The 21,197-nt window shown below is 40.1% G+C and overlaps 2 protein-coding genes across 6 annotated transcripts; both read left to right on the top strand.

Moving 5' to 3' along the window:
• The first annotated feature begins 2,058 nt into the window (after nt 1–2,058).
• LOC113577952 (death-associated protein-like 1-A) lies at nt 2,059–4,331 on the top strand. The gene is made up of 4 exons (XM_027010884.2): nt 2,059–2,246; nt 2,995–3,082; nt 3,390–3,453; nt 4,141–4,331. Exons 1-4 carry the CDS (start codon nt 2,180–2,182, stop codon nt 4,255–4,257), a joined length of 336 nt encoding a protein of 111 aa, XP_026866685.2. The 5' UTR covers nt 2,059–2,179; the 3' UTR covers nt 4,258–4,331.
• A 10,666-nt stretch (nt 4,332–14,997) lies between these two features.
• On the top strand, nt 14,998–20,590 carry LOC113577948 (histamine N-methyltransferase-like). 5 transcript variants are annotated; one of them, XM_035523575.1, is made up of 8 exons: nt 14,998–15,018; nt 15,406–15,484; nt 17,020–17,160; nt 17,307–17,359; nt 17,450–17,557; nt 18,059–18,189; nt 18,570–18,663; nt 20,212–20,590. In XM_035523575.1, exons 3-8 carry the CDS (start codon nt 17,024–17,026, stop codon nt 20,565–20,567), a joined length of 879 nt encoding a protein of 292 aa, XP_035379468.1. In that variant the 5' UTR covers nt 14,998–15,018; nt 15,406–15,484; nt 17,020–17,023; the 3' UTR covers nt 20,568–20,590. The 5 variants fall into 5 exon arrangements, with proteins under 5 accessions (XP_035379468.1, XP_026866678.2, XP_026866676.2 ...); XM_027010877.2 differs by having other exon boundaries at nt 15,406–15,488; XM_027010875.2 differs by lacking the exons at nt 14,998–15,018; nt 15,406–15,484 and adding an exon at nt 16,325–16,396.
• Nucleotides 20,591–21,197: the final 607 nt, after the last annotated feature.

Here is a 21,197-nt window from a genome sequence, read left to right as displayed (position 1 = left end):
TAATTCTGGAGCCAAACCACAGTTAAGTGCTGTTAGATTTGTCCATTTACATTTGCAGCATTTATTTGACACTTTTATTCAAAGCGATACAATTATGACTGAGTTCAATTTATAAAGGGCCTTGCTCAGGGGCCCAACAGTGGCAACTTGGCAGTGGTAGGACTTGAACTGGCAACCTTTTAGTCAACCTTCTAGATTACTAGTCAAATACCCCAACCACTGAGCTACCACTGTACAGGAAACCATATCTGGAAACCATGGTTAAATAATTAAAACAAACTAATCTGAGGAAATGTCTGAAGCCCAGTTGTCCATTGGAATCTGAGATCTGATATATTAATTGGAAACAACATTAAACTCCTGTAAAAAAGTTTAGCAGATTTTACGGTCGCTGCGAATAGAATAGAGGAAAGAAAGATGATGAGGAGAGGGAAGGAGATGTAAAAGAAAGGGAGGACAGGAGGAAACAGAGAAGATAGAGCAGTATGTTAACAAGACAGTGTATAGAAAAGAGCAAATTAAAAAATCTGAGATTAATGAAGTGAACAAGGTATAAGAAAGAAATGTTAGAGAAGTTCCATGTGTTGCAAATCTTAGTCTCGGGGTGCATCACCACTTGAAACTCAATCATAGACCCTCATCATCCACCAAGAAATTGCATTTGTGCAGTTCATCTGATCCTACACAATCTCAGACACACACACATGCACACACACACATACATACACACACACACACACACACACAAGGGGTAGGAGAGGGGATTGAATTGTCTATCTCCTACTGCCTGTGTAATTTAAATGACTGTTCATCTCCAGTTATGTGTGAAAAGACTTTCAGTCCAATGGAATGTCCATGAATCTCATTCTGTCCTTTCATTAATCAAAGTGTAAGTATCAGTTAAAAGATTTTTTAAAAAGCTTTTTACATCAGGTATCCTAAAATGTATTCAAATGTATTCTATGTAGTAAGTTACAACAACAAAACAGATTTTACTACTAAAATAAACTTTTTTCTTTACTTTTACTCTTAATGAAAATCAGAATACCCTCATTTCCATATCTATATTGCTTACCATTCAGTTATAGTACCTTTTTTCTGATGCACTTTAAGTTTAAATTTAAAAAAGCTAAAAAGATCACTTTCCAAAAGACCTACATTTTCAAACCCTGTTAATTAGCAAACATTAACAAACACTGCTTTGTACTTAAAAATGTTCAAAATACTTTCTATTTTCACAAGATGCACTGCTGAGTCATGCACTGACTCAGATCTCATACGTTTGAAATATGTATCATGTTTTTTGTTTGTTTGTTTTTTTAAATCTCAGCACAAATGGAAAGTCTTATTTCTACTGGCTATTATGTATCATGCGTGGATGTACACTTTTATTTATGTGCATTTTGTTCAAAATGAAATTGCAAAATCACAATAGGAACAAAGAGGTGCAGTCATTCCACTTTGTAGGCTACTACAGGATCAACTCTAGACCAACACACCTGCAACTATTACAATATTGTGAATACTGCATCGCTCAGAAACCTTCACAAGGAGGATTAAATTTGCATGCTGCAGCATGTCTGAGAATAAAAGCAGGCGCAGGGTGTGCTATGAGTGTGAAGCACACAAACAATCCCTACTGTGAACACCTGTTTGTCCCAGAACGGCCTTATCAACTAGCCAGTTAATTTAGGATGGAAAGGTTTAATGTTTAGTAGTAATATTTAACACAGGTTAAAGAAGCTGAAATGCAAGCGCCAGAGACGAAACGCGAAACGCAAACTATATCACCGAGAGTGCAGTTTAGTGAACAGGCCAAGACAGAAAGGAATAAGCCAGTCAGGCCCGTAAACAGCGGTGCTTACGTTCAAACAAGTGAAACTGAAATACCAGAAACAAAACCACATGAAACAAGCACGTTGCAATGCACGCTTTGTGGTAAGCATATATGCGCTTAAGCCTGCGCGACAGGAGCCTAGATTCTTGTAGCATATGGAAAGACTCAATACGTGCAGCAAATTCACCCAGTACTTTTCTCTTTGCAGGTGGTACAGGCTCAAGCGCGCTCAGCTTCCTGCCATACGGTCAACCCGTTTTGCGTCACGTCTGCTTCACGAGTATAAAACACAAGCGTGGGCGTTGGGAGTTGGCGTACTTCTGTTGTAGACAAAGTTAAAAAATGGTGCAGCTGTTTAAAGCTGGAATGAAAGACAATCTAGTGCTGAAGGCTGGACACCCACCTGCAGGTCTGACATCGTTTTGTTTTCCAGAATTTTGTTTTTTACCAGCTTTTCAAAAGTTCGATTATTTATCTCTTATTGTGTTGGCTTCTGTTCGTCGCTGCATGCGTCGAAGTGAGGATGATTGGAAAGCTTTCTTCTAACTAATGAAAAGCCTGTTTTGGGTCAGTTTATCTGGTCTGCGTAATATCAAAACCCCATCTAACGCCTTTTTTTTTTTTTTTTTTTTGATATTTCGTCCTTTTTCGCCTTTGACTGATTAGAACTTCCATCACGCTCGAAGTGTGCCTGTGTTTCAAACGCAATTGGAGCGGCTCATAACTACAGGGGAAAAGCAGCAGTAATACACTAGTTAAAAAACCTTTCCTATTTAATATGCTTTTTGGATTTCAGATTTTGTGAAAACCAAGGTAGAATATGCTTCAGTTTTTTTTCAGTCTTTCAGATATTGGTTATACTTTTGTCATACCATGGATGATCTTTACCCGTGCAGACTGGATTTATTAAGGTACTAGATTAGATGTTGGACATCATCCAATGTAAAGATACTCCAAAACTTCACAGGCCATATATTTGACATTTTTGACACTTTTAACTTATGAATAACCTTGCAGATTTAGCATGACATGTATCAAGAGGTGTGGTGTTTACATATCATGCAGTCGATCAGTGCAAGCAGATGTAGTTGGCCTGCATGGATGGTCATGTGAGACTGAAGACTTTTACCTGAATGTTTCACTGGGTATCTCTGCAGTGAAGGCAGGAGGGAAGCGAGTGGCTAAGAAGAGTGGTGAGGACAGTGGAATCCTGGAGAAAGAGAGCAAGAGAGCGGACAAACCCAGGTGCTTGTTTTTGACCTGCATTGCCTTCCGTGTGTTCTCACAACTTGTCCTGACCACTAACCTTACTGCTATAACAAACATGACTTTTTAAATCTGTTGCAAAGATATTTTTCTCATACATGTGCTACTGTTACACCTAACACTACTGGTACTTTTTATATATTGGTGTAGCTAAGCACAGAATCAGCACATGAAGTACTGACTGATATTTTGCAGGACATCCTCAGTACATGCATCATCAGTGATGAATGGTGTGTGTGTGTGTGTGTGTGTGTGTATATGTGTGTGTGTGTGGTTTTTTTTACAGGTCTCTGACCACCTCTTCCCGCATGCAGCAAATTGGGATTCTTTTGGCAGGCCCACTAGACAAGGTCTGTCTCTGCCAACTGCTGATTGGGCAGCACAATACCTCATATACTGTGTCATTTGTAATATTGGCCTTTTGTAGCAGTGGTATTGCTATAGCAAGTAGCATTTTTAATGATGTGCTATGAGCATCTGAATTTCAGTCACTCCATGTTTGGTGGGAGAACTGATTGTAGCAATCTCATGATGCAGCAAATGTAATTAATTTTACTCAAAATAATAAAGGGCCAGTGTTAACAATATTATATCAAGGGATCTAGTGTATTTTAAGGCGCATCCTAATTTGTAGGTTTATTATTGCTATACTGTATTGTGACACAATAACTACTGTGCCATGAGTGTCTCCAGGAGATATATATTTTTTAAATGCTGCTAGTCCATCAAAACCATTTATAGCTTTTAGTTCCACAAAATGGGAATGATGCTTATTTATGATGGGGCTGAAATGACTTATTCATTTCATTAGATGTTTTGTTTGTGTTGTACAGTATTTGCATGTAGGTGCCATCTGGTTGTAGATACAATTCCACATTTGTTTGCCAACAAGTGGCATAACATGATATATACTGAGAGGTTTACAAACTGATTTTTGGTGGTGGTCGTCAAGGGCGATTATATTTTTATATATATATATATATAAATTTTTATATATTTTTTTAAATTAAATTATTCTTCCTGTGTGTTTTCTGCAGTTGAGTCATGATTTTCCTGAGAGTCCAGTTTCAGTGAGGCATGGAAGGGTCAGACCTAGCATGGAGAAACCACACATCCAGCGTACCTTCTTCATCCAGCAGCCCCGCAAGTGTTGAGTCCAAATGTCTGCAAATAGTGTGTGTGTGTGTGTGTGTGTGTGTGTGTGTGTGTGTGTGTGTGTGGGGGGCGGGGGGGGGGGGGGGGGGGGGGGGGGGGGGGGCAGGAAGCAGGTTTCTTTGAGGTCAGTGGTGCACACTGAAGTTATTGATGTTTGACATGTGGTTTAGCTGTTTTTTTCCTAATCTTGCATCTTTGAATCAGGACTCTCCTGCATAGATTCAAAAAAATCCTTGCACTTCTGTCTGCTTTGATGTATGTGCCATTAAGCAACCCAGTGTGGACTAACCACAATTTGGAATTGTATTGCCTTGTGTCTATATGAACTCATGTTACTGGTTGAATAAAAATGCGTAGTGTTAATAAAAAATCTGCTTTGGTGTGCTTTGTTCAGTAAAAATGCAAAAAAAAAAAAAAAAAAACTAGCCATACTGCAATGAGGTAAAATGTTCCATACTTTTGATGCATATTGAATACATGGCCACAAGATGGAGCTATTCACCTGGTTCCTAATCTCACTGCTGAGCTCGAAGCTGAAAAAAAGGGCTGTTTGAGAACATGCTTTCAGTAGTCTGCTGCAGTCAACGGAGGTGATGATCAGAGAGCTGTCAAGCCAGACAGTTTTACCTACTGTACCCCACGTGTGCTGACAGCTCTGTTGGAATTTAATTGATGAATAGAAAATTAAGCTTCGCATGTGAGCGTAATATTCACACAATTTCATAGTCTGTGTGCTGTATTAGCTAGAGTTTGTGGGTACTTTGTCGGCGGAGATTCTAGCCAATGCGGATTGAGATGTGTCGCCATAATACCGTCTCAGTTTGTACAGGCAGCTGGAGAGTGACTGCAGCGACCTTGCTCGCACAAAGTAACGGCGGACGTCATTATGAGGCTCCAGAACCCACCGGCACACACACTAGCAATCCATGTGACAACCAATCTGCGCAGTGCTGCGTTCAGTTGAATAAGCCTAATATTTTAACCAAGCATGTGCTGACAGCGCTGGGTTGCACTCTGAATAGGTCATTAGGACCAGTAACAATTAAGAAAAAGACTCGATGGCTTCGATGCGTCAGTCGACCAAACCCTGCTTCTGCTAGTTTTATCGATCGCCAATATATCCGCTGACTGTCTGTTTTGTTAGTATTTTTTTTCTTCTTCTTTTTCTCCCTTAAAACAAATCGTGCAGACCAAACCGTAAGTCCTACAGACATGAAACTTGGTCAGTAGGTAGTAGTCCCTCCCGGCTACTCAGGCACACGATGCCAGCCTGATCGGACTGTAGGAGGTACTATGGCGCACCCAAACGCGTTCCAGTCCATACATCGCGCACCATTAGGCCTTCAAACAAAATTCCACTTCCAATGAATTCCTTGGCTCAAGCCAATCAAAAAAAAAAAAAAAAAGAAGAAGAAGAAAAAAAGGCTCTAGAACCACTCAGCTCCGCCACTTAGATTTTTTGCTAATTTGCATAAAATGCAAACCCTGCTTTTGCGAGCTAGTCCTAGGTTTTTCACCCGATCACCACAATTTTGGTGTCAAAATACTCAGTAGAGTTTGATCCTCAATAATTCTCAAAAACATTTTGACGTTTAAAAACAATATGGCTACTATATACAAATAACCCTTCCAGCAAAGCGCATATTTAACATAAATGGCTGTAACTCATGAATGCTTCATTCAGTTTTGATGAAACTTCAGACAGTTTAGGCCCCTAATGATGGGGTGACCTATTCATATTGGCGAATGTATGTCAATAGGATATATACCCCGATATAAACCCCAGAAAACTGTAACTTTGCATCCTCCATCCATTCACATTAATATACTAGTATAATTAAGCAATAGCTGATATGTCAAAAACTGAGATCACCATTGGCAGAGCAGCATTCAGATGTTATTTGACGGGTTTAACATTGACCAATTATGATGAAATGATATGGATATTTAAGGATTCTCTGTGATTCTGTAAAGATTCAAAACATTTGGCTGTTAGGGGGTACAATTCTAGAAAATCAAGTATGTCCTACATATTTTCACATAGGAACATACAACTAGATTTAAATTATTCTTTGCAGTAACATTTCAGTAGTGCTTTTTGTCACAGTTAGTCCCTCATAGCTTCCCTGTTCCATGGTTTCCATCTTGTGTTTTTGTTTCATTCTGTAGTTTTGTTTTCTTCACCCCTCTTTTGGTTTTCAATACCTGTTCCTACTTTCTAGTCTTGTTAAGTCCATGCATTTAAGCCCTGACTTGTTCCCTGTCTCTTTGCTGTTCATTGGATGTTTGAATGTCTGAATGTTTTTGAAAACCTGTATCTGTAAGTTTGTACTCTGTGTATACTAATCTGACTGTTTTTCCTAGCCGTTGTGTTTCTTAGCCTCTGAGTTCTTCCTAGAATCTGTTATATGCATGTTGGCTCAGTGACCCTGGACCGTTATAACAACTCTGACTCTGGATTTACCCCTAATAAATCTTGCTCTTCTTCACACATGCATCTGCCTCCTTACCGTTACACTTTTCAAAAATGTTTAGTTTTGTCAAGTTTAATAGTATAAAATTTGCACTTTTTGAACTAGTCCTAAGATTTTCATTCAATAACATCAAATCAGGTCTTGAAATCATCTTTAGAGACTGAATCTAAATAATTATCAAAAAGATAACTTTTGGACTGTATGTGGCTGCAATACTTTGATCAATTGGGTACCATTATCACTTTTCTGAGTCATATCACCGAAACACTATAATTTGTCTGATTTTAACCAGAATGGAAATATATATTCAGACTTCTGAGGAATACTGCTAAGTCTGAGGCAGATCCGTTGCCAGGAGGCTCTACAGCGCAGCTTACATATGTTCTTTATAATTGTAAGCCTTGTGTTTCCATACCTAGGTAGAAGTCAGGAACAGCATGTCACATCAACACAAAAAACTACAGACACACATGTAATGACAGTCTGATGATGCCTGCCAAGTTTGAGCCACTTATGACATCAGGAGGCTCTACAGTGCACAATTACCTACTTTGCATATAATTGTCTACCTTCTGTTTAAATCCCTAAATGAACAAATTTAGTTCACAACAACATGGAAATTACATGGACATACATGTAATGACAGTTTGATGTCAATCATTAATGTCATATTCAGAAGATTATGGGCTGAACATGCCAGTGTGTAAAATTTAAACATTCTCAAGGCATGCACTACTTGTAGTCATAGTATCATATAATCAGCACAGTACTGCACAAAATACTCAAAAACACATCAGCAGACACAGACATACACACACATACAGACAGACAGACACACGAAGCAGTTCAAAGCAGTTTGTTCCCCCATGGGCTCAATGAACCAAGTGTGTTTGAGGTGATATTTCAGGTGTACCTGAGGTGGTATGTCAGGTGTGCCATGGTCATAATACAGGCTAGATTTTGTCTGAAGTTGTCTGTGATTCTTATTATCTGCTGGCAGTTGAGTGAAACCTTTGACCTCAGAGTCCCCGAGTGTGTCCTCTGTAATACAGCTAGGCAGGATGTAATCACCTCATCCAACTAATTACATTCATTAACATGATTCACCCTGAATGTGTGTGTGTGTTTAATCATATTTGCATTTTGCATTTCCATGGCGAACTGTCACAGTGCACCAGGCACCCCGCTGCAGGGGCATGCCCACTGTCTCACACACACACACACACACACACACACACACACACACACACACACACACACACACACACACACACACACACACACACACATATATACCTGGTGAGTCACACCTCTAGAAAATCTGTTCCACAATTTGAGATCCCAGTCAGCTCCACAATGTCTGTTCCATTCCACAGCAGAATTCTTCTCCTATAGGAGTCTGGGTGATGCTTGTAAAATAATAATTGTAAAATTCAATAATGTGAAAAAATCATCAATGTTATATGTTTATTGTGTGGTGTGTGAGTGTTGTTGAAGTAGAGCTCAGACATCTATGTCAAAGCATATGTGCAGTGCTAAGCTAACTGTTAAGCTTGTCCCTCTGTGCTTGGTGCAGGAGGGAAGTGTCACAGCTATGAGTGGCAGACCAGCACAACTGACCTGCTGCCCTGTTCTTCATGAAGGCTGTAGTTTGAATGGCGCTGCATTTCTACAAACACTTGGAGTGGTTTGTTAACCCTTTCACTGCCTGCCCTGACCTGTCTGCTGGGAGGACTGGTCCTGGTCACGGTGAAGCTACAACCTGTGTCACATGCACCCCTGACAGTGGTTCACCTTCCATCTCTTTTACTTATTTAACATTTATCTTGTGTTACTTCCACCACTGGCACCTGTCCAGGAACGCTGCATCCAAAGACACGAATAAAGAAAGAAAGAATAATAAAGAAAGAGTCTCCGCTTTCAATCACCGGCCCTTCAGTTCAGAGGGAGGAAGGAACTTTAAAGCCATCACAGTAATGATTTCCGTACACGACTGACTGGAATATTCATCGAGGGAGCGGCGGTTCCACACCACCTGTGCGGTGTTGCAGTAATCTCTGGTTAAGTGGTAGTCTGACGTAAGGCTCAGTGGGCTGCTGCAACTACCACTGCAGTACCTACAGCATCAGGCAGAACCTCTCAATCTAAAAACATTTCATGCAGGTCACATGTTTTCTGATACAGTTCACTCCTTTTTATGGCAGCTCACATGGTTTTCTATGCAGTTTACATGTTTGGGGGGTTTTTTTAAATAAAGTTCACATGGTGTTTTTAAGTGGTTTGTGGTTTTTATGTGGGTCACATGTTTGTTTTTTTGCAGTTCCATGGTTTGTTTTCTGTTTGAGCTCATCTGATGGCTTCAGATCAAGGCAGAGTGTTAAAGGAGTCTGATCAGAGTTCTGAGACTCCCTCCTCACACTGCCGGCATCATCCATAAAACATGGCATTTCACCTTGATGAGCCATACAAATGTGATAAAAAGAGCCGCTAGCACTTCCATAAAGTGACCAGGGCTGCAGCTATGGGCGCAGAGAGAGCAGGGGCTTGTGGGAAGAGTCTTGTTCTGTGGATTAGAAGCAAGGAATCTCTTTATTAAACCGCATGATATAGCTTAGACACAGCAAATGACGCTTCATGTTTCCCGCACTTTCATCAGCACTTGTGGAGCGCTTTAATCTCAGCACCAAACGGCAGTAACTGTGGCGGTTGTTGGTGTTGTTGTTGTTTACGTGTCCTGCTGACAGGAGGATGCTTCGAGATCAACAGGCCTGCAGGCGTGTGACACTGCCATCCGCCCCCGAACCAAACCCTTCTCCCAGTGCAAGCAGTTGAGTATTCCTGCCTCACTACTACGCAAAACACACTCTCTCTCTGCATCGCATCCATAAATACAACCACATGTGTTTCACACTAGGAGGCTCAAAGAAACAAAACGATTAACCCTCCTTTGGAGTGTGTGTGGGGTTGGTTTATTTATTTATTTGCTTTTTTATTGCTTGTTTTAATTGAATTATGTATGTATAATAATATCGTGTCTCTCAAGTATCAGATCAAAATATATTATTGTTATGATTAATGGGATAATTTAGGGGTGGATGAATTTGCATAATTGTGCAAAGGAGCCAAAACTCCAGAAATACAAGAGAGTGTGTGTGCATTCAGAGGATACTGCAGGTAAGGCGTGCACTTCTGGCCTCCAATATCAGACACCGTGGAATTGATCAGACACTGTGGAGTTTATCAAAGACTGTGAAGTTAATTAGAGATTATGGAGTTTATAAAACACTGTGGAGTCTGTCAGACACTGTGGAATTTATAAAAGACTGTGAAGTTAATTAGAGATTATGGAGTTTATAAAACACTGTGGAGTCTGTCAGACACTGTGGAATTTATAAAAGACTGTGAAGTTAATTAGAGATTATGGAGTTTATAAAACACTGTGGAGTTTGTCAGACACTGTGGAGTTTATCAAAGACTGTGAAGTTAATTAGAGATTATAGAATTTAGAAAACACTGTGGAGTTTATCAGACACTGTGGAATTTATCAGACACTGAGTTTATCAACTTAACATTTCCACTGGTTCATATTGTGGAAGTCAATTTTTGTTTAGTCCAGCAGAATGCAATAAAATTAAATAAATAAAATTGTAGACAGAGAGCCCTTAAGTTCTCTGAAAATGTGAAATGGATCCTCTGAAACAAGTCTTATGAAGTGATGGGTAATAGTTGTATTTAAACCAAAGAGTAAGGTTGGAGTACTGATCCCTGTCAGACAGTCTTTACATGGGCTTTGGGTATCTGTTCTTCAGTATCAACCATATTAATGTCATTATATATGCAAGATGTCAGAAGCAAGAGAGCTGTTATATCCTCCTACGTGAATCCTACAGCACATTATGTGTGTGTGTGTGTGTGTGTGTGTGTGTGTGTGTGTGTGTGTGTGTATGCATGTGTGCATCAGATTTTAATAACAGCACAAATACAGTGGTTTTTAAGGACGATACCTAAATTCATGGACTTCTTACAGTCTGTTCTACACAAACACATGAGTGATAAGTGTGAACATGCAGGCGATATCTGGTATACGTGTGTGTGTGTGTGTTCAGCCCTGCGGAGAGTTCCTCACAGGTGCTGACTTGCCTTCGTTACCTGTGTCCTTTCCAGAGCGGTGTGTGTGGCTGTGAGAGGGGATACACAGAGGCAATGACCACGCACAGCTTCCTGGACTGCTGCACCAAGACCCCCGGCAGTGATTACAGAAAGGCAGACCTGAAGACCAGCACAGGGCGGCAGTAGCTGGGCCCCTCGCAGATCCAGGACTTCTCCGGCGAGTAGTCCCTACAGGCCCTTAGTCTAGGTATTTGACAAGCAAATGAGGAGTGGCACCATTGCCATGGGGATTTGCTGTGTTGGCAGCATGCCATTGGCTGGGTTTGAGTTACAACAGATGAGCTCACTGCCTTTATGAGGGTTCAGAGGAGGTGCTAATATATCACGCAGTTTAATAAGGAGCCGATGTTTATGCCTGGCGGACCTCTGCCACAGGTTAATTGCGCAATGATTTCTATTAGCTATTTCGGCCATAGCGTCAGGCCTGTCGTGATTACATCCAAATTTACTCTTCAGCGCTCCAGTTACACATTTCTCACGTTTGTTCGACTCTCTGAGCTGGAAGCATGTAATCCTTTTCCAAAACACTGATGTCGAGCAAACATTAGTCCGAGTTCAAGCAGAGTGAGTCTGTGTTGAAAGGTGATCTGAAATGAGAGTCCCACTTGTTAATCCTTCCTTGGTCACCACCACCACACTCTGCACAAACATTCATCCTTAGACCCTCTCACAACACCCAAATATGTTTACAACAATTATCTGATACTTCTATGTGACTTGCAATCATGATTGATCAGAACTTGAGGCTTAAGGTTTCTTGCTCAGGGGCCCAACAGTTGCAAATTGGCAGTGGTGGGACTTGAACTGAAAACCTTCTGATTACTAGTCAAGAAGCTTAACCACTGAGCCACCACTGAATTAGGAACCGATGAGATGACATACAGCTGGCCGAGAGATAACTGTGTAGCCAACGACTGTCCAATTACCACTGCTCCCCTAAATTGGGAAGACTGTGTCTAAACAAGACTGTAATTCCTGCATTAGTTCACCTAATATGTTAAGAAATTATCTGGAATTACAGATAATTTGCACTTTTGCAAATCATTTACCGTTTCACTTCAAATGCACTTCAAATAGAGGACGGATCTAAAGGAATATTTTTTAAAAATCACATCACTGTCCAAATAATTATGAACTGTACATAAATCACCGTTTTTGAACCACTGTGGTGTCCCCCGAGGTTTCCTGCATCTTCCACATATGTTCAGTTAGCCATTCATCACACACGCTTGTTATGGCCTTAATGCCACACACAGTCATAACCTTAGATGGAAACTCAAAAATCTGCTTTTTAAAAGGATGGAGGGATGGAAAGACTAACAAAGGTTTTTTATAACTTATCTCTTTTCTTGTCTGTTTTTCTCAGGGTGCTGCTTTATTCGGCACATGCCCAGACAATTCAGCTTCTATAACGCCCACTGGCTCTTCAGCAAAGGGGAACCTCTGCGCTCTTTTATTTAATCAAATCCTTTTTGTTAAGCATTTCATTTTCGTTTGAACATCATGAGAATTTAAGACGTTTTGTCACCGAAACCCAGATGAGCTGGGTGTGAATGGAGTGATCTCATCATGGCCTGTTCGGCTGTTTAAGATCCTCCACATATGGACTGGGCTTCACGCGTCTTTCCACACACAGCCTGCCAAATCCACACTCTTACTCCAATTTTGATTTATCACTCCCCACTGGCCAACTGATTTGAACAAAGTTTGAAAACTAGAATTTCTTATCAAAGTGACATAGCCTGTGGCAACTGTGTCTCGACTGAGTAGATTCAAACTGACTGAGGAACACAAATCCATTCACTTGTTCAAGTTTTAATTAAATATCTATTATGGTTACTTAAAAACATGTTTATAAACTCAGACTGAGTGTTTAAATAACTTGCATCTACAATAGCCTACTGCAGCTATTTTTGGAGATCTCCGAACTTTAGTCATTCTAAACTTTAGCCTTCAGTGAAGTCATGGAGATTCAGTTGCGCATTACCAGAAATGTCTAAGGTTTGTTAGTCTGATCTACAGGTTTGCCAGTTGATCATTAATCTCTGAAATGGCCTCCAAAGTTAAACTCTGTACATGTGATGATTTACACAAAGATAAGCACTGTCTGACCCTTGACCTTTAGTTACTGTAAGCCCTGGGAGTACTCCTGAACTCCCCCTTATACATCTCTCCTTAGCTTATCATTCTTTCCTTTTTGATAACGATTGAAATAATTGGTGTACTGATATGGTTCTGCAGGACGCCGCGCTGACGAGGTTCTGCAAGACGGTGCGTGGTTCTCTGAGCTGGAAGCATGTAATCCTTTTCCAAAACACTGATGATGTCGAGCAAACATTAGTCCGAGTTCAAGCGGAGTGAGTCTGTGTTGAAAGGTGATCTGAAGTGAGAGTTCCACTTGTTAATCCTTCCTTGGTCACCACCATCACACTCTGCACAATCATTCACCCTCTCACAATGCCCAAATATGTTTACAGCAATTATCTGATACTTCTATGTGACTTGCAATCATGATTGAGCAGAACTTGAGGCTTCTTGCTCAGGAGCCCAACAATTGCAAATTTGCAGTGGTGGGACTTGAACTAAAAACCTTCTGATTACTAGTCAAGAAGCTTAACCACTGAGCCACCACTGAATTAAGAAATAGCTATTCTCTGCTGCATGCATTTACTGGGTTTACTAGCATTGACTCTAGAACTAATTAGAATTGACTCTAGAATTTTTTTTATCCCTAGCTCTTCTGTTTGAACAAATGATGAGATGACATACAGCTGGCCGAGAGATAACTGTGTAGCCAACGACTGTCCAATTACCACTGCTCCCCTAAATTGGGAAGACTGTGTCTAAACAAGACTGTAATTCCTGCATTAGTTCACCTAATATGTTAAGAAATTATCTGGAATTACAGATAATTTGCACTTTTGCAAATCATTTACCGTTTCACTTCAAATGCACTTCAAATAGAGGACGGATCTAAAGGAATATTTTTTAAAAATCACATCACTGTCCAAATAATTATGAACTGTACATAAATCACCGTTTTTGAACCACTGTGGTGTCCCCCGAGGTTTCCTGCATCTTCCACATATGTTCGGTTAGCCATTCATCACACACGCTTGTTATGGCCTTAATGCCACACACAGTCATAACCTTAGATGGAAACTCAAAAATCTGCTTTTTAAAAGGATGGAGGGATGGAAAGACTAACAAAGGTTTTTTATAACTTATCTCTTTTCTTGTCTGTTTTTCTCAGGGTGCTGCTTTAATCGGCACAGCAAAGGGGAACCTCTGCACTCTTTTATTTAATCAAATCCTTTTTGTTAAGCATTTCATTTTCATTTGAACATCATGAGAATTTAAGACGTTTTGTCACCGAAACCCAGATGAGCTGGGTGTGAATGGAGTGATCTCATCATGGCCTGTTCGGCTGTTTAAGATCCTCCACATATGGACTGGGCTTCACGCGTCTTTCCACACACAGCCTGCCAAATCCACACTCTTACTCCAATTTTGTTTTATCACTCCCCACTGGCCAACTGATTTGAACAAAGTTTGAAAACTAGAATTTCTTATCAAAGTGACATAGCCTGTGGCAACTGTGTCTCGACTGAGTAGATTCAAACTGACTGAGGAACACAAATCCATTCACTTGTTCAAGTTTTAATTAAATATCTATTATGGTTACTTAAAAACATGTTTATATACTCAGACTGAGTGTTTAAATAACTTGCATCTACAATAGCCTACTGCAGCTATTTTTGGAGATCTCCGAACTTTAGTCATTCTAAACTTTAGCCTTCAGTGAAGTCATGGAGATTCAATTGCGCATTACCAGAAATGTCTAAGGTTTGTTAGTCTGATCTACAGGTTTGCCAGTTGATCATTAATCTCTGAAATGGCCTTCAAAGTTAAACTCTGTACATGTGATGATTTACAGAAAGATAAGCACTGTCTGACCCTTGACCTTTAGTTACTGTAAGCCCTGGGAGTACTGCTGAACTCCCCCTTATACATCTCTCCTTAGCTTGTCATTCTTTCCTTTTTGATAACGATTGAAATAATTGGTGTACTGATATGGTTCTGCAGGACGCCGCGCTGACGAGGTTCTGCAAGACGGTGCGTGGTTCTCTGAGCTGGAAGCATGTAATCCTTTTCCAAAACACTGATGATGTCGAGCAAACATTAGTCCGAGTTCAAGCGGAGTGAGTCTGTGTTGAAAGGTGATCTGAAGTGAGAGTTCCACTTTTTAATCCTTCCTTGGTCACCACCATCACACTCATTCATCCTTAGACCCTCTCACAATGCCCAAATATGTTTACAGCAATTATCTGATACTTCTATGTGACTTGCAATCATGATTGAGCAGAACTTGAGGCTTAAGGCTTCTTGCTCAGGGGCCCAAGAGTTGCAAATTGGCAGTGGTGGGACTTGAACTGAAAACCTTCTGATTACTAGACAAGAAGCTTAACCACTGAGCCAGGAAATATCTATTCTCTGTTGCAGGACACCGTGTTGATGAGGTTCTGTAAGATGGCGCGTGGTTCTTCAGGACAGAAGTTGAGCTCCTAATCATGCACTGACTGTAGGTAAATGGGAAGCTTCCAGCTACCTCATGTGTTCAAAACAAAGCCAAATAAGCCCTGCACTTTGCTTTTTGGAAGAAACAATTCCTGCACACATGGTGAGACAGGACCACTCTCATTCACACCAGTCACTTACAGAGGGGTAAACACAAATGCAATGAAACAAATGAACAACAAACATGTCGATTTTCCTTTCTAAAAGTTTATTTTGAAATCTGACTTAAATCTTATTGAGATTAAAACCCTATGTAAGCTTTCTGTCCTACATTAATGAACGTCATTATTATTATTTTTGGTAGTAGTAGTAGTAGTAGCAGCAGCAGTAATAGTTGTTACTACACTATTACTACACTATTACTATTACTATAAAAGCTTCCTTTATCACAAAATATACATTGTTGTCATGTTGTCACATTGTTTAAACACATTCTCACGTTGTTGTCAGATTGTCACATGGTTGTCACGTTGACTGTTGTCTCTGCAATTTGTCTTTGGGCTCTAGCTGGGCAGATATAGATAGATAGATAGATAGATAGATAGATAGATAGATAGATAGATAGATAGATAGATAGATAGATAGATAGATAGATAGATAGATAGATAGATAGATAGATAGATAGATAGATAGATAGATAGATAGATAGATAGATAGATAGATAGATAGAAACATCCGCGTGCACAGTTGTGTACAGATCTGTGCAGTTCACGCACACAAAAGTCCCTAAAACCTTCTTGATAGTAATTGCAATTCTAGACAAAGAAGCAAATAACTATGCACATTTGTTTAGCTCTATGTGCACGGTTATTATGCTTCAAAACAATACTGATTGGTTGGGGGCGGGGTGCACAATAATAGATCTTATACACCTATGATCTAACATATGAGGTTACAGACTGAAACTTTGTGCAAAGTGAGTATTCGGGGAGGTTAACACGAATTCTGTTCTAAATCAGCAGAACGGATCGAACTGTTTGCCTGGGAACTGGGTCTTTTAAGGTTTGGGAGGGGCAGGTTTTATAAGGATTTTCTGTTTTCCACCACTCACATTTCCACGTTCACACTGATCACTAACGAAACGCGGACGTAAGTCGTAATTACTTGTGTTATGTCGTTGATAAATCAAAGATGTCTGAAATGTGTATTTAGCTGAATCTCACGTCGAAGATCAGTGCTTTCATTTTACGCTGTTGAATAAAGAAGAACGGCGAAGTCGCTGGGTGTCAGTGAATTAGTAGGCTACTTAACTTGTGCATAAATATCACAACACCCATATCTTCGTCTTTTGTCTTGGTGAACTACCTCGACACACGTTTACCAACGTTTTAATAAATTCTGTTTTCTACTCAGTAGCTTGTGAAATTCAATTCTGCGGTTTCTTATGTAGCAAAGTTAGGCTTTGAATTGTGTCTTTGCAAAAAGAATAAATAATGACTCGCCGTGTCATAAATCGCAGTGGCGCGTAAGTCGCTGCGATCGCGGTGGGCTCCGTTAGATTACAGAGGGGATGCGCGTGCATGTGTTACTGTGTTTCAGAAAGATGGCAGCTCGGCTTCCCATCCTGGTAGACGATAATCTCAGATACCTGAAATCATACCAGGTTTTTTTGGATAATTCATCAGAACACCAGAGCGTTAAGGCCTTTATCAATGGACCTCTCGCGGAAATATTGGCCAGGTACTTGCTCTTGTATCACAGAAAATGGACAGGTACACGAGTCGTGTCATAAAAACGTAAAATATGTGAACTGTTGACTTGCTGGTGTTAACAGTGGCGTAATGATTATTGTTCTATTAATCTTCCATCTCTGTCTCACTCTGCAGTATTGGAAAAGGGAAAACTGCCCTCCGTGTGATGGGGGTGGGAAGTGGTTCAGGTACAACGCTTCACACCTGCATTATAACAGCCCTTATACCTGTGTTATGCACATTCAGATGGTACGTAACACACCTCATACTGTTTCCAGGTGAGAACGATTTGGAGATCCTTCGCCAGCTCCATTTACAGCACCCAGGAGCAAAAGTGGATTATGAGGTGGTGGAACCCAGCGGTGACATGCTTCAGAAATATAAGGGTACTGACTCACATGCTGGAGCATATTTGTTCATCTACACAGCTCAAAGTTCAAAGAGGCTTTATTGTCATTTCAGCTATATACAAGTACACAACAAAAATGAGACAATGTTCCTCCAGGACCATGGTGCATCACAAAACAACAGTGCAACAGACAACATGCTACACAAGTGCAAACAGTCCAATATAGTGCAAAATGTCATAAACATTAAATAAACAATAAATACAGGACAGGACAAATACAAAATGAGTAGACAGTTCAATTGATCTTGCTTCAACCAAATTAATGTGACATTCAATGCACCAGATGAGCCAGTTACAAAGTTTCTTTTGTACAATTATGCACACAAGTATAACAAAGAACTATATTATTAGTACAATGTGTATTAGTACCCAGATCAGTAGTAGTAATAAGATAGCAAGAGCAAAGTAATGAGGACCAGTCAAAGAGTAAGACTGTATTTATTTGCGCAGATCCAATTCTGTTATATTCTTTTTTTAGATTTAGTGGAGAATACTCCAGACCTTGATCACGTCACCTTCACATGGAATAAAATGAAAATGTCTCAGTTTGAAAACGACTGTAAAGGGAGGAACCTTGAGAAGAAGATGGATTTCATTCACATAATACAGGTTCTTAGATCAACTGTGGAGTAATGCTCCCTGTGGTTTTCATATGGCCACTGTTCAGTAATGTTTCATTCATAGGTGTAGTTTGGTGGGGGGGGTGCCCACCCCCATAATTTCTTCTCACATTAGTCATATATAATGTGTTAGGTTGGGTGGTGTGAACAGTGCCCCCCCCCCCCCCCCCCCCCCAAAGTGGAAAGTAAACCTCTGCCACTGGGTTCATTTAATTCTTATCTATAGACAACTAACTGGGACGACTGGATCTACCTCAAGGTCAATCACTCTCTTCCACTCTAGTCAGGGCTGAAAAATGTTTCTAATCTGATCCCGATGTAATATTTGTTGGTTTCATCACTTCCTGTTTTCTGCTTGGTGGGTTCCAGGCATTGTACTATGTGGAGGATTCAGAGGCTACGATTTTGTTCTTCAAGAGCTTGTTGGAGAAGAATGGCAAGCTCCTTATCCTTCTGGTCTCAGGTGAATGAATCCGTGAATCATTATGAAGTTAATCAAAGATGAATGAATCATTTATGTTTTGACACCTGTATCTTTATTAGAGAGATTTAGAGGAAATTGACAAATTACCACTGGGTATATATAGTATTATATTTTAATTAAAATGTTAGGGTTTTTTTGTTATAAAATACTACTATCACCAGCCCAATGTTGTGGGAAAATGTAATATATTTCCTCATTTTCACTGAATAATTCACATAATTTGATCCTAAATTGACAGATTATTTACAAGATTATTGCTCAAACTGAAATGTTTTGGTTTGTTGTTATAAACCACCAGCTGCCACCGAATACAGAGTTAATTTGGTATTAATGTACAATTTGTGTTTATTTCACCACTTGGTGTTTGTATCATGGCCAACTGTTCTTGTTAAGGTGAAGTTTACTGTAGTGGGTGCCAAAAATAGATCGCAGTAGTTTTTAAAGTGCCAGTCCCCGGTGTCGTAAGAGGGAGCCACATGTGTTTGCTTTGATTGCAAGGTTGAACCCAGATCTCCCACACCAAGTTCATAACTGTGTTACCACACACTGGTTAGTGAGTCAAATATTGTATGGGGGGTGGAATGGGACAACATTTGAAGTGGGTAATATTTTGGTGATGTATAGACATGCAATATTAGTTTAAATCGTCGATAGTTCTCATTCATTCTATCTTATTCAACTGTGCCATCGTATCCAGGCACTAGGACCTGGGTGCTGCCGTGCAACCACAGTTAGAGTCTCGTTACGCCCCGATCTAGGCTCCGGACCGTAACGGGGAACAGAGAGACGGTAAAAGGAAGTAGTGAAGAAAAAGGAGTTTATTTCGTAGAGGAAGTGTACTTCAGGAGTTGACGGTGCCAAAATAACAAACAAAAAGTCCTGTAGCGAAACTAGAGCAGATATCTTACCTTAAAAATAAAATAAATCATTCAATTAATTAATTAATTAAATAGATAGATAAATAAATAAATAAAAATAAACAACAATAACAATAATTCCGTCCTCTTCATCCTCTAACTTGGGTGGGATGGGAACAAACTAAGGGTTTTCACAGCATGACAAACAATCTGACACTACATTGTTTTTGCCTTTTTTTGTGTGCGTGTACGATATCCAGGTTAGAATTCTGACAGGTTAATGACGAGCACAACACCTGGAAGAGGTGCTGTCCTACAACAACCCTGTAACGTTACTAAAAACAATTACAGCATTTAGGGCAGGTGTTAATGGACGGTTCTTTTTCATTTTTTCAATTCTCCTGGTGGCTTTGCCCTGCATTCTTAGATTTCTAATGACATCCCTGTTGGCAGGAATAACAGATTACTCACATGGCCAAAATACCTGGTAAATATCTATCTAATTATCTCGGGTTTAAATTCAAGCCTTGGAGCGGAGAAATCCTGAGACTGTAATGGTGTGTCCAGAGAACTGGAGCTGGGAACATCTGTGCTTTCTCAAACAAGCCATCATAGAAGTAACATGAGCAGACATGATGATAATGTCTCTACCATACTGTGCTCTGTGCAGGAGAGGGCAGTTGGGCAAAACTGTGGAAGATATACAGGCCCCAGTTCGGCAAAACCGACATCAGAGAGAGTACCACGATGGGAGACCTCAGGAGCTTGCTGGACTCCAGAGGGATCCCCTATCAGAAATACGAGCTGCCGTCCAAAATGGACATCACCAGCTGTTTCACTTCTGGCGACGAGAAAGGAGAGTTGCTGCTGGACTTCCTGACTCAAGTGCAAGATTTCAGTAAGAATGCCTCCCCAGACCTGAGGGCAGGAGTGCTGGATCTGCTCAGAGGCCCAGACTGCAGCCAGGAGGTGGACGGCAGAATCATGTTCAACAATAACATAGAAGCCCTACTGATAAGTCCATAGCTCAGAGAATTCGATTTACTAAACAGAGAGACTTAAAGGTGTACTAAGTAAGATTGTTTTTTTAGGTAATTTTATTAATTGACCTAAATCTTTTGCTAGCTTGATATCAGTAATTATCTGATGTTTGTCAGTACAGCTTCGGTGTCTTTGAGTTTATCATTTAAATCATTATCATTTTATCATTAAAATCATTTTTATCATTAAAATCATAAAACCTTTTCGTTGTATTTCACAAACATTGCAAATTCAGTGCACATTCATTACTGGCAGACAGGGACAGTTTTTGCACAAGGCAAACGGCAGCAGTTTCTCAGGGTGCCCAGTCAGTTAAGTTCCCATGAGCCATAAGACAAATACAAATGAGATTTATGTATTGATGTTAAATAACGCGTTCTTAAATGTATATGAATATATTTTAAAACAAGCCTGCTATCTGTAATTGTAGCAATTGTCTTCAGTAAACTTATTTCCACACCACACCCAGTACATAATGCCACCATTTTGTGAATGCAGACAGGAGCAAGCAGGCAGACCAGCGATGGCCACAGTGTAGGTAACGTGCTTCAGAGTGACTATAATCACAGTATAGGTAACGTCCTTCAGAGTGACTTTATAACCACAGTAAAGTTT

Source organism: Electrophorus electricus, chromosome 2, assembly GCF_013358815.1.
Source record: "Electrophorus electricus isolate fEleEle1 chromosome 2, fEleEle1.pri, whole genome shotgun sequence".
NCBI lineage: Eukaryota > Metazoa > Chordata > Actinopteri > Gymnotiformes > Gymnotidae > Electrophorus > Electrophorus electricus.
The sequence above is the reverse complement of the archived record's forward strand: the minus strand, read 5'-3'. Positions and strand labels throughout refer to the sequence as shown.

What these genes read in the sequence shown, in the direction of transcription:
- LOC113577948 (XM_035523575.1), top strand. Translation starts at nt 17,024, where the DNA reads ATGGCAGCTCGGCTTCCCATCCTGGTAGACGATAATCTCAGATACCTG. An exon ending in GGGGGTGGGAAGTGGTTCAG is followed by an intron (nt 17,360 to 17,449) that starts GTACAACGCTTC and finishes TACTGTTTCCAG; the next exon opens with GTGAGAACGATTTGGAGATC. An exon ending in ATTTCATTCACATAATACAG is followed by an intron (nt 18,190 to 18,569) that starts GTTCTTAGATCA and finishes GGTGGGTTCCAG; the next exon opens with GCATTGTACTATGTGGAGGA.
- LOC113577952 (XM_027010884.2), top strand. Translation starts at nt 2,180, where the DNA reads ATGGTGCAGCTGTTTAAAGCTGGAATGAAAGACAATCTAGTGCTGAAG. An exon ending in AAGAGAGCGGACAAACCCAG is followed by an intron (nt 3,083 to 3,389) that starts GTGCTTGTTTTT and finishes TTTTTTTTACAG; the next exon opens with GTCTCTGACCACCTCTTCCC. An exon ending in TGGCAGGCCCACTAGACAAG is followed by an intron (nt 3,454 to 4,140) that starts GTCTGTCTCTGC and finishes TGTTTTCTGCAG; the next exon opens with TTGAGTCATGATTTTCCTGA.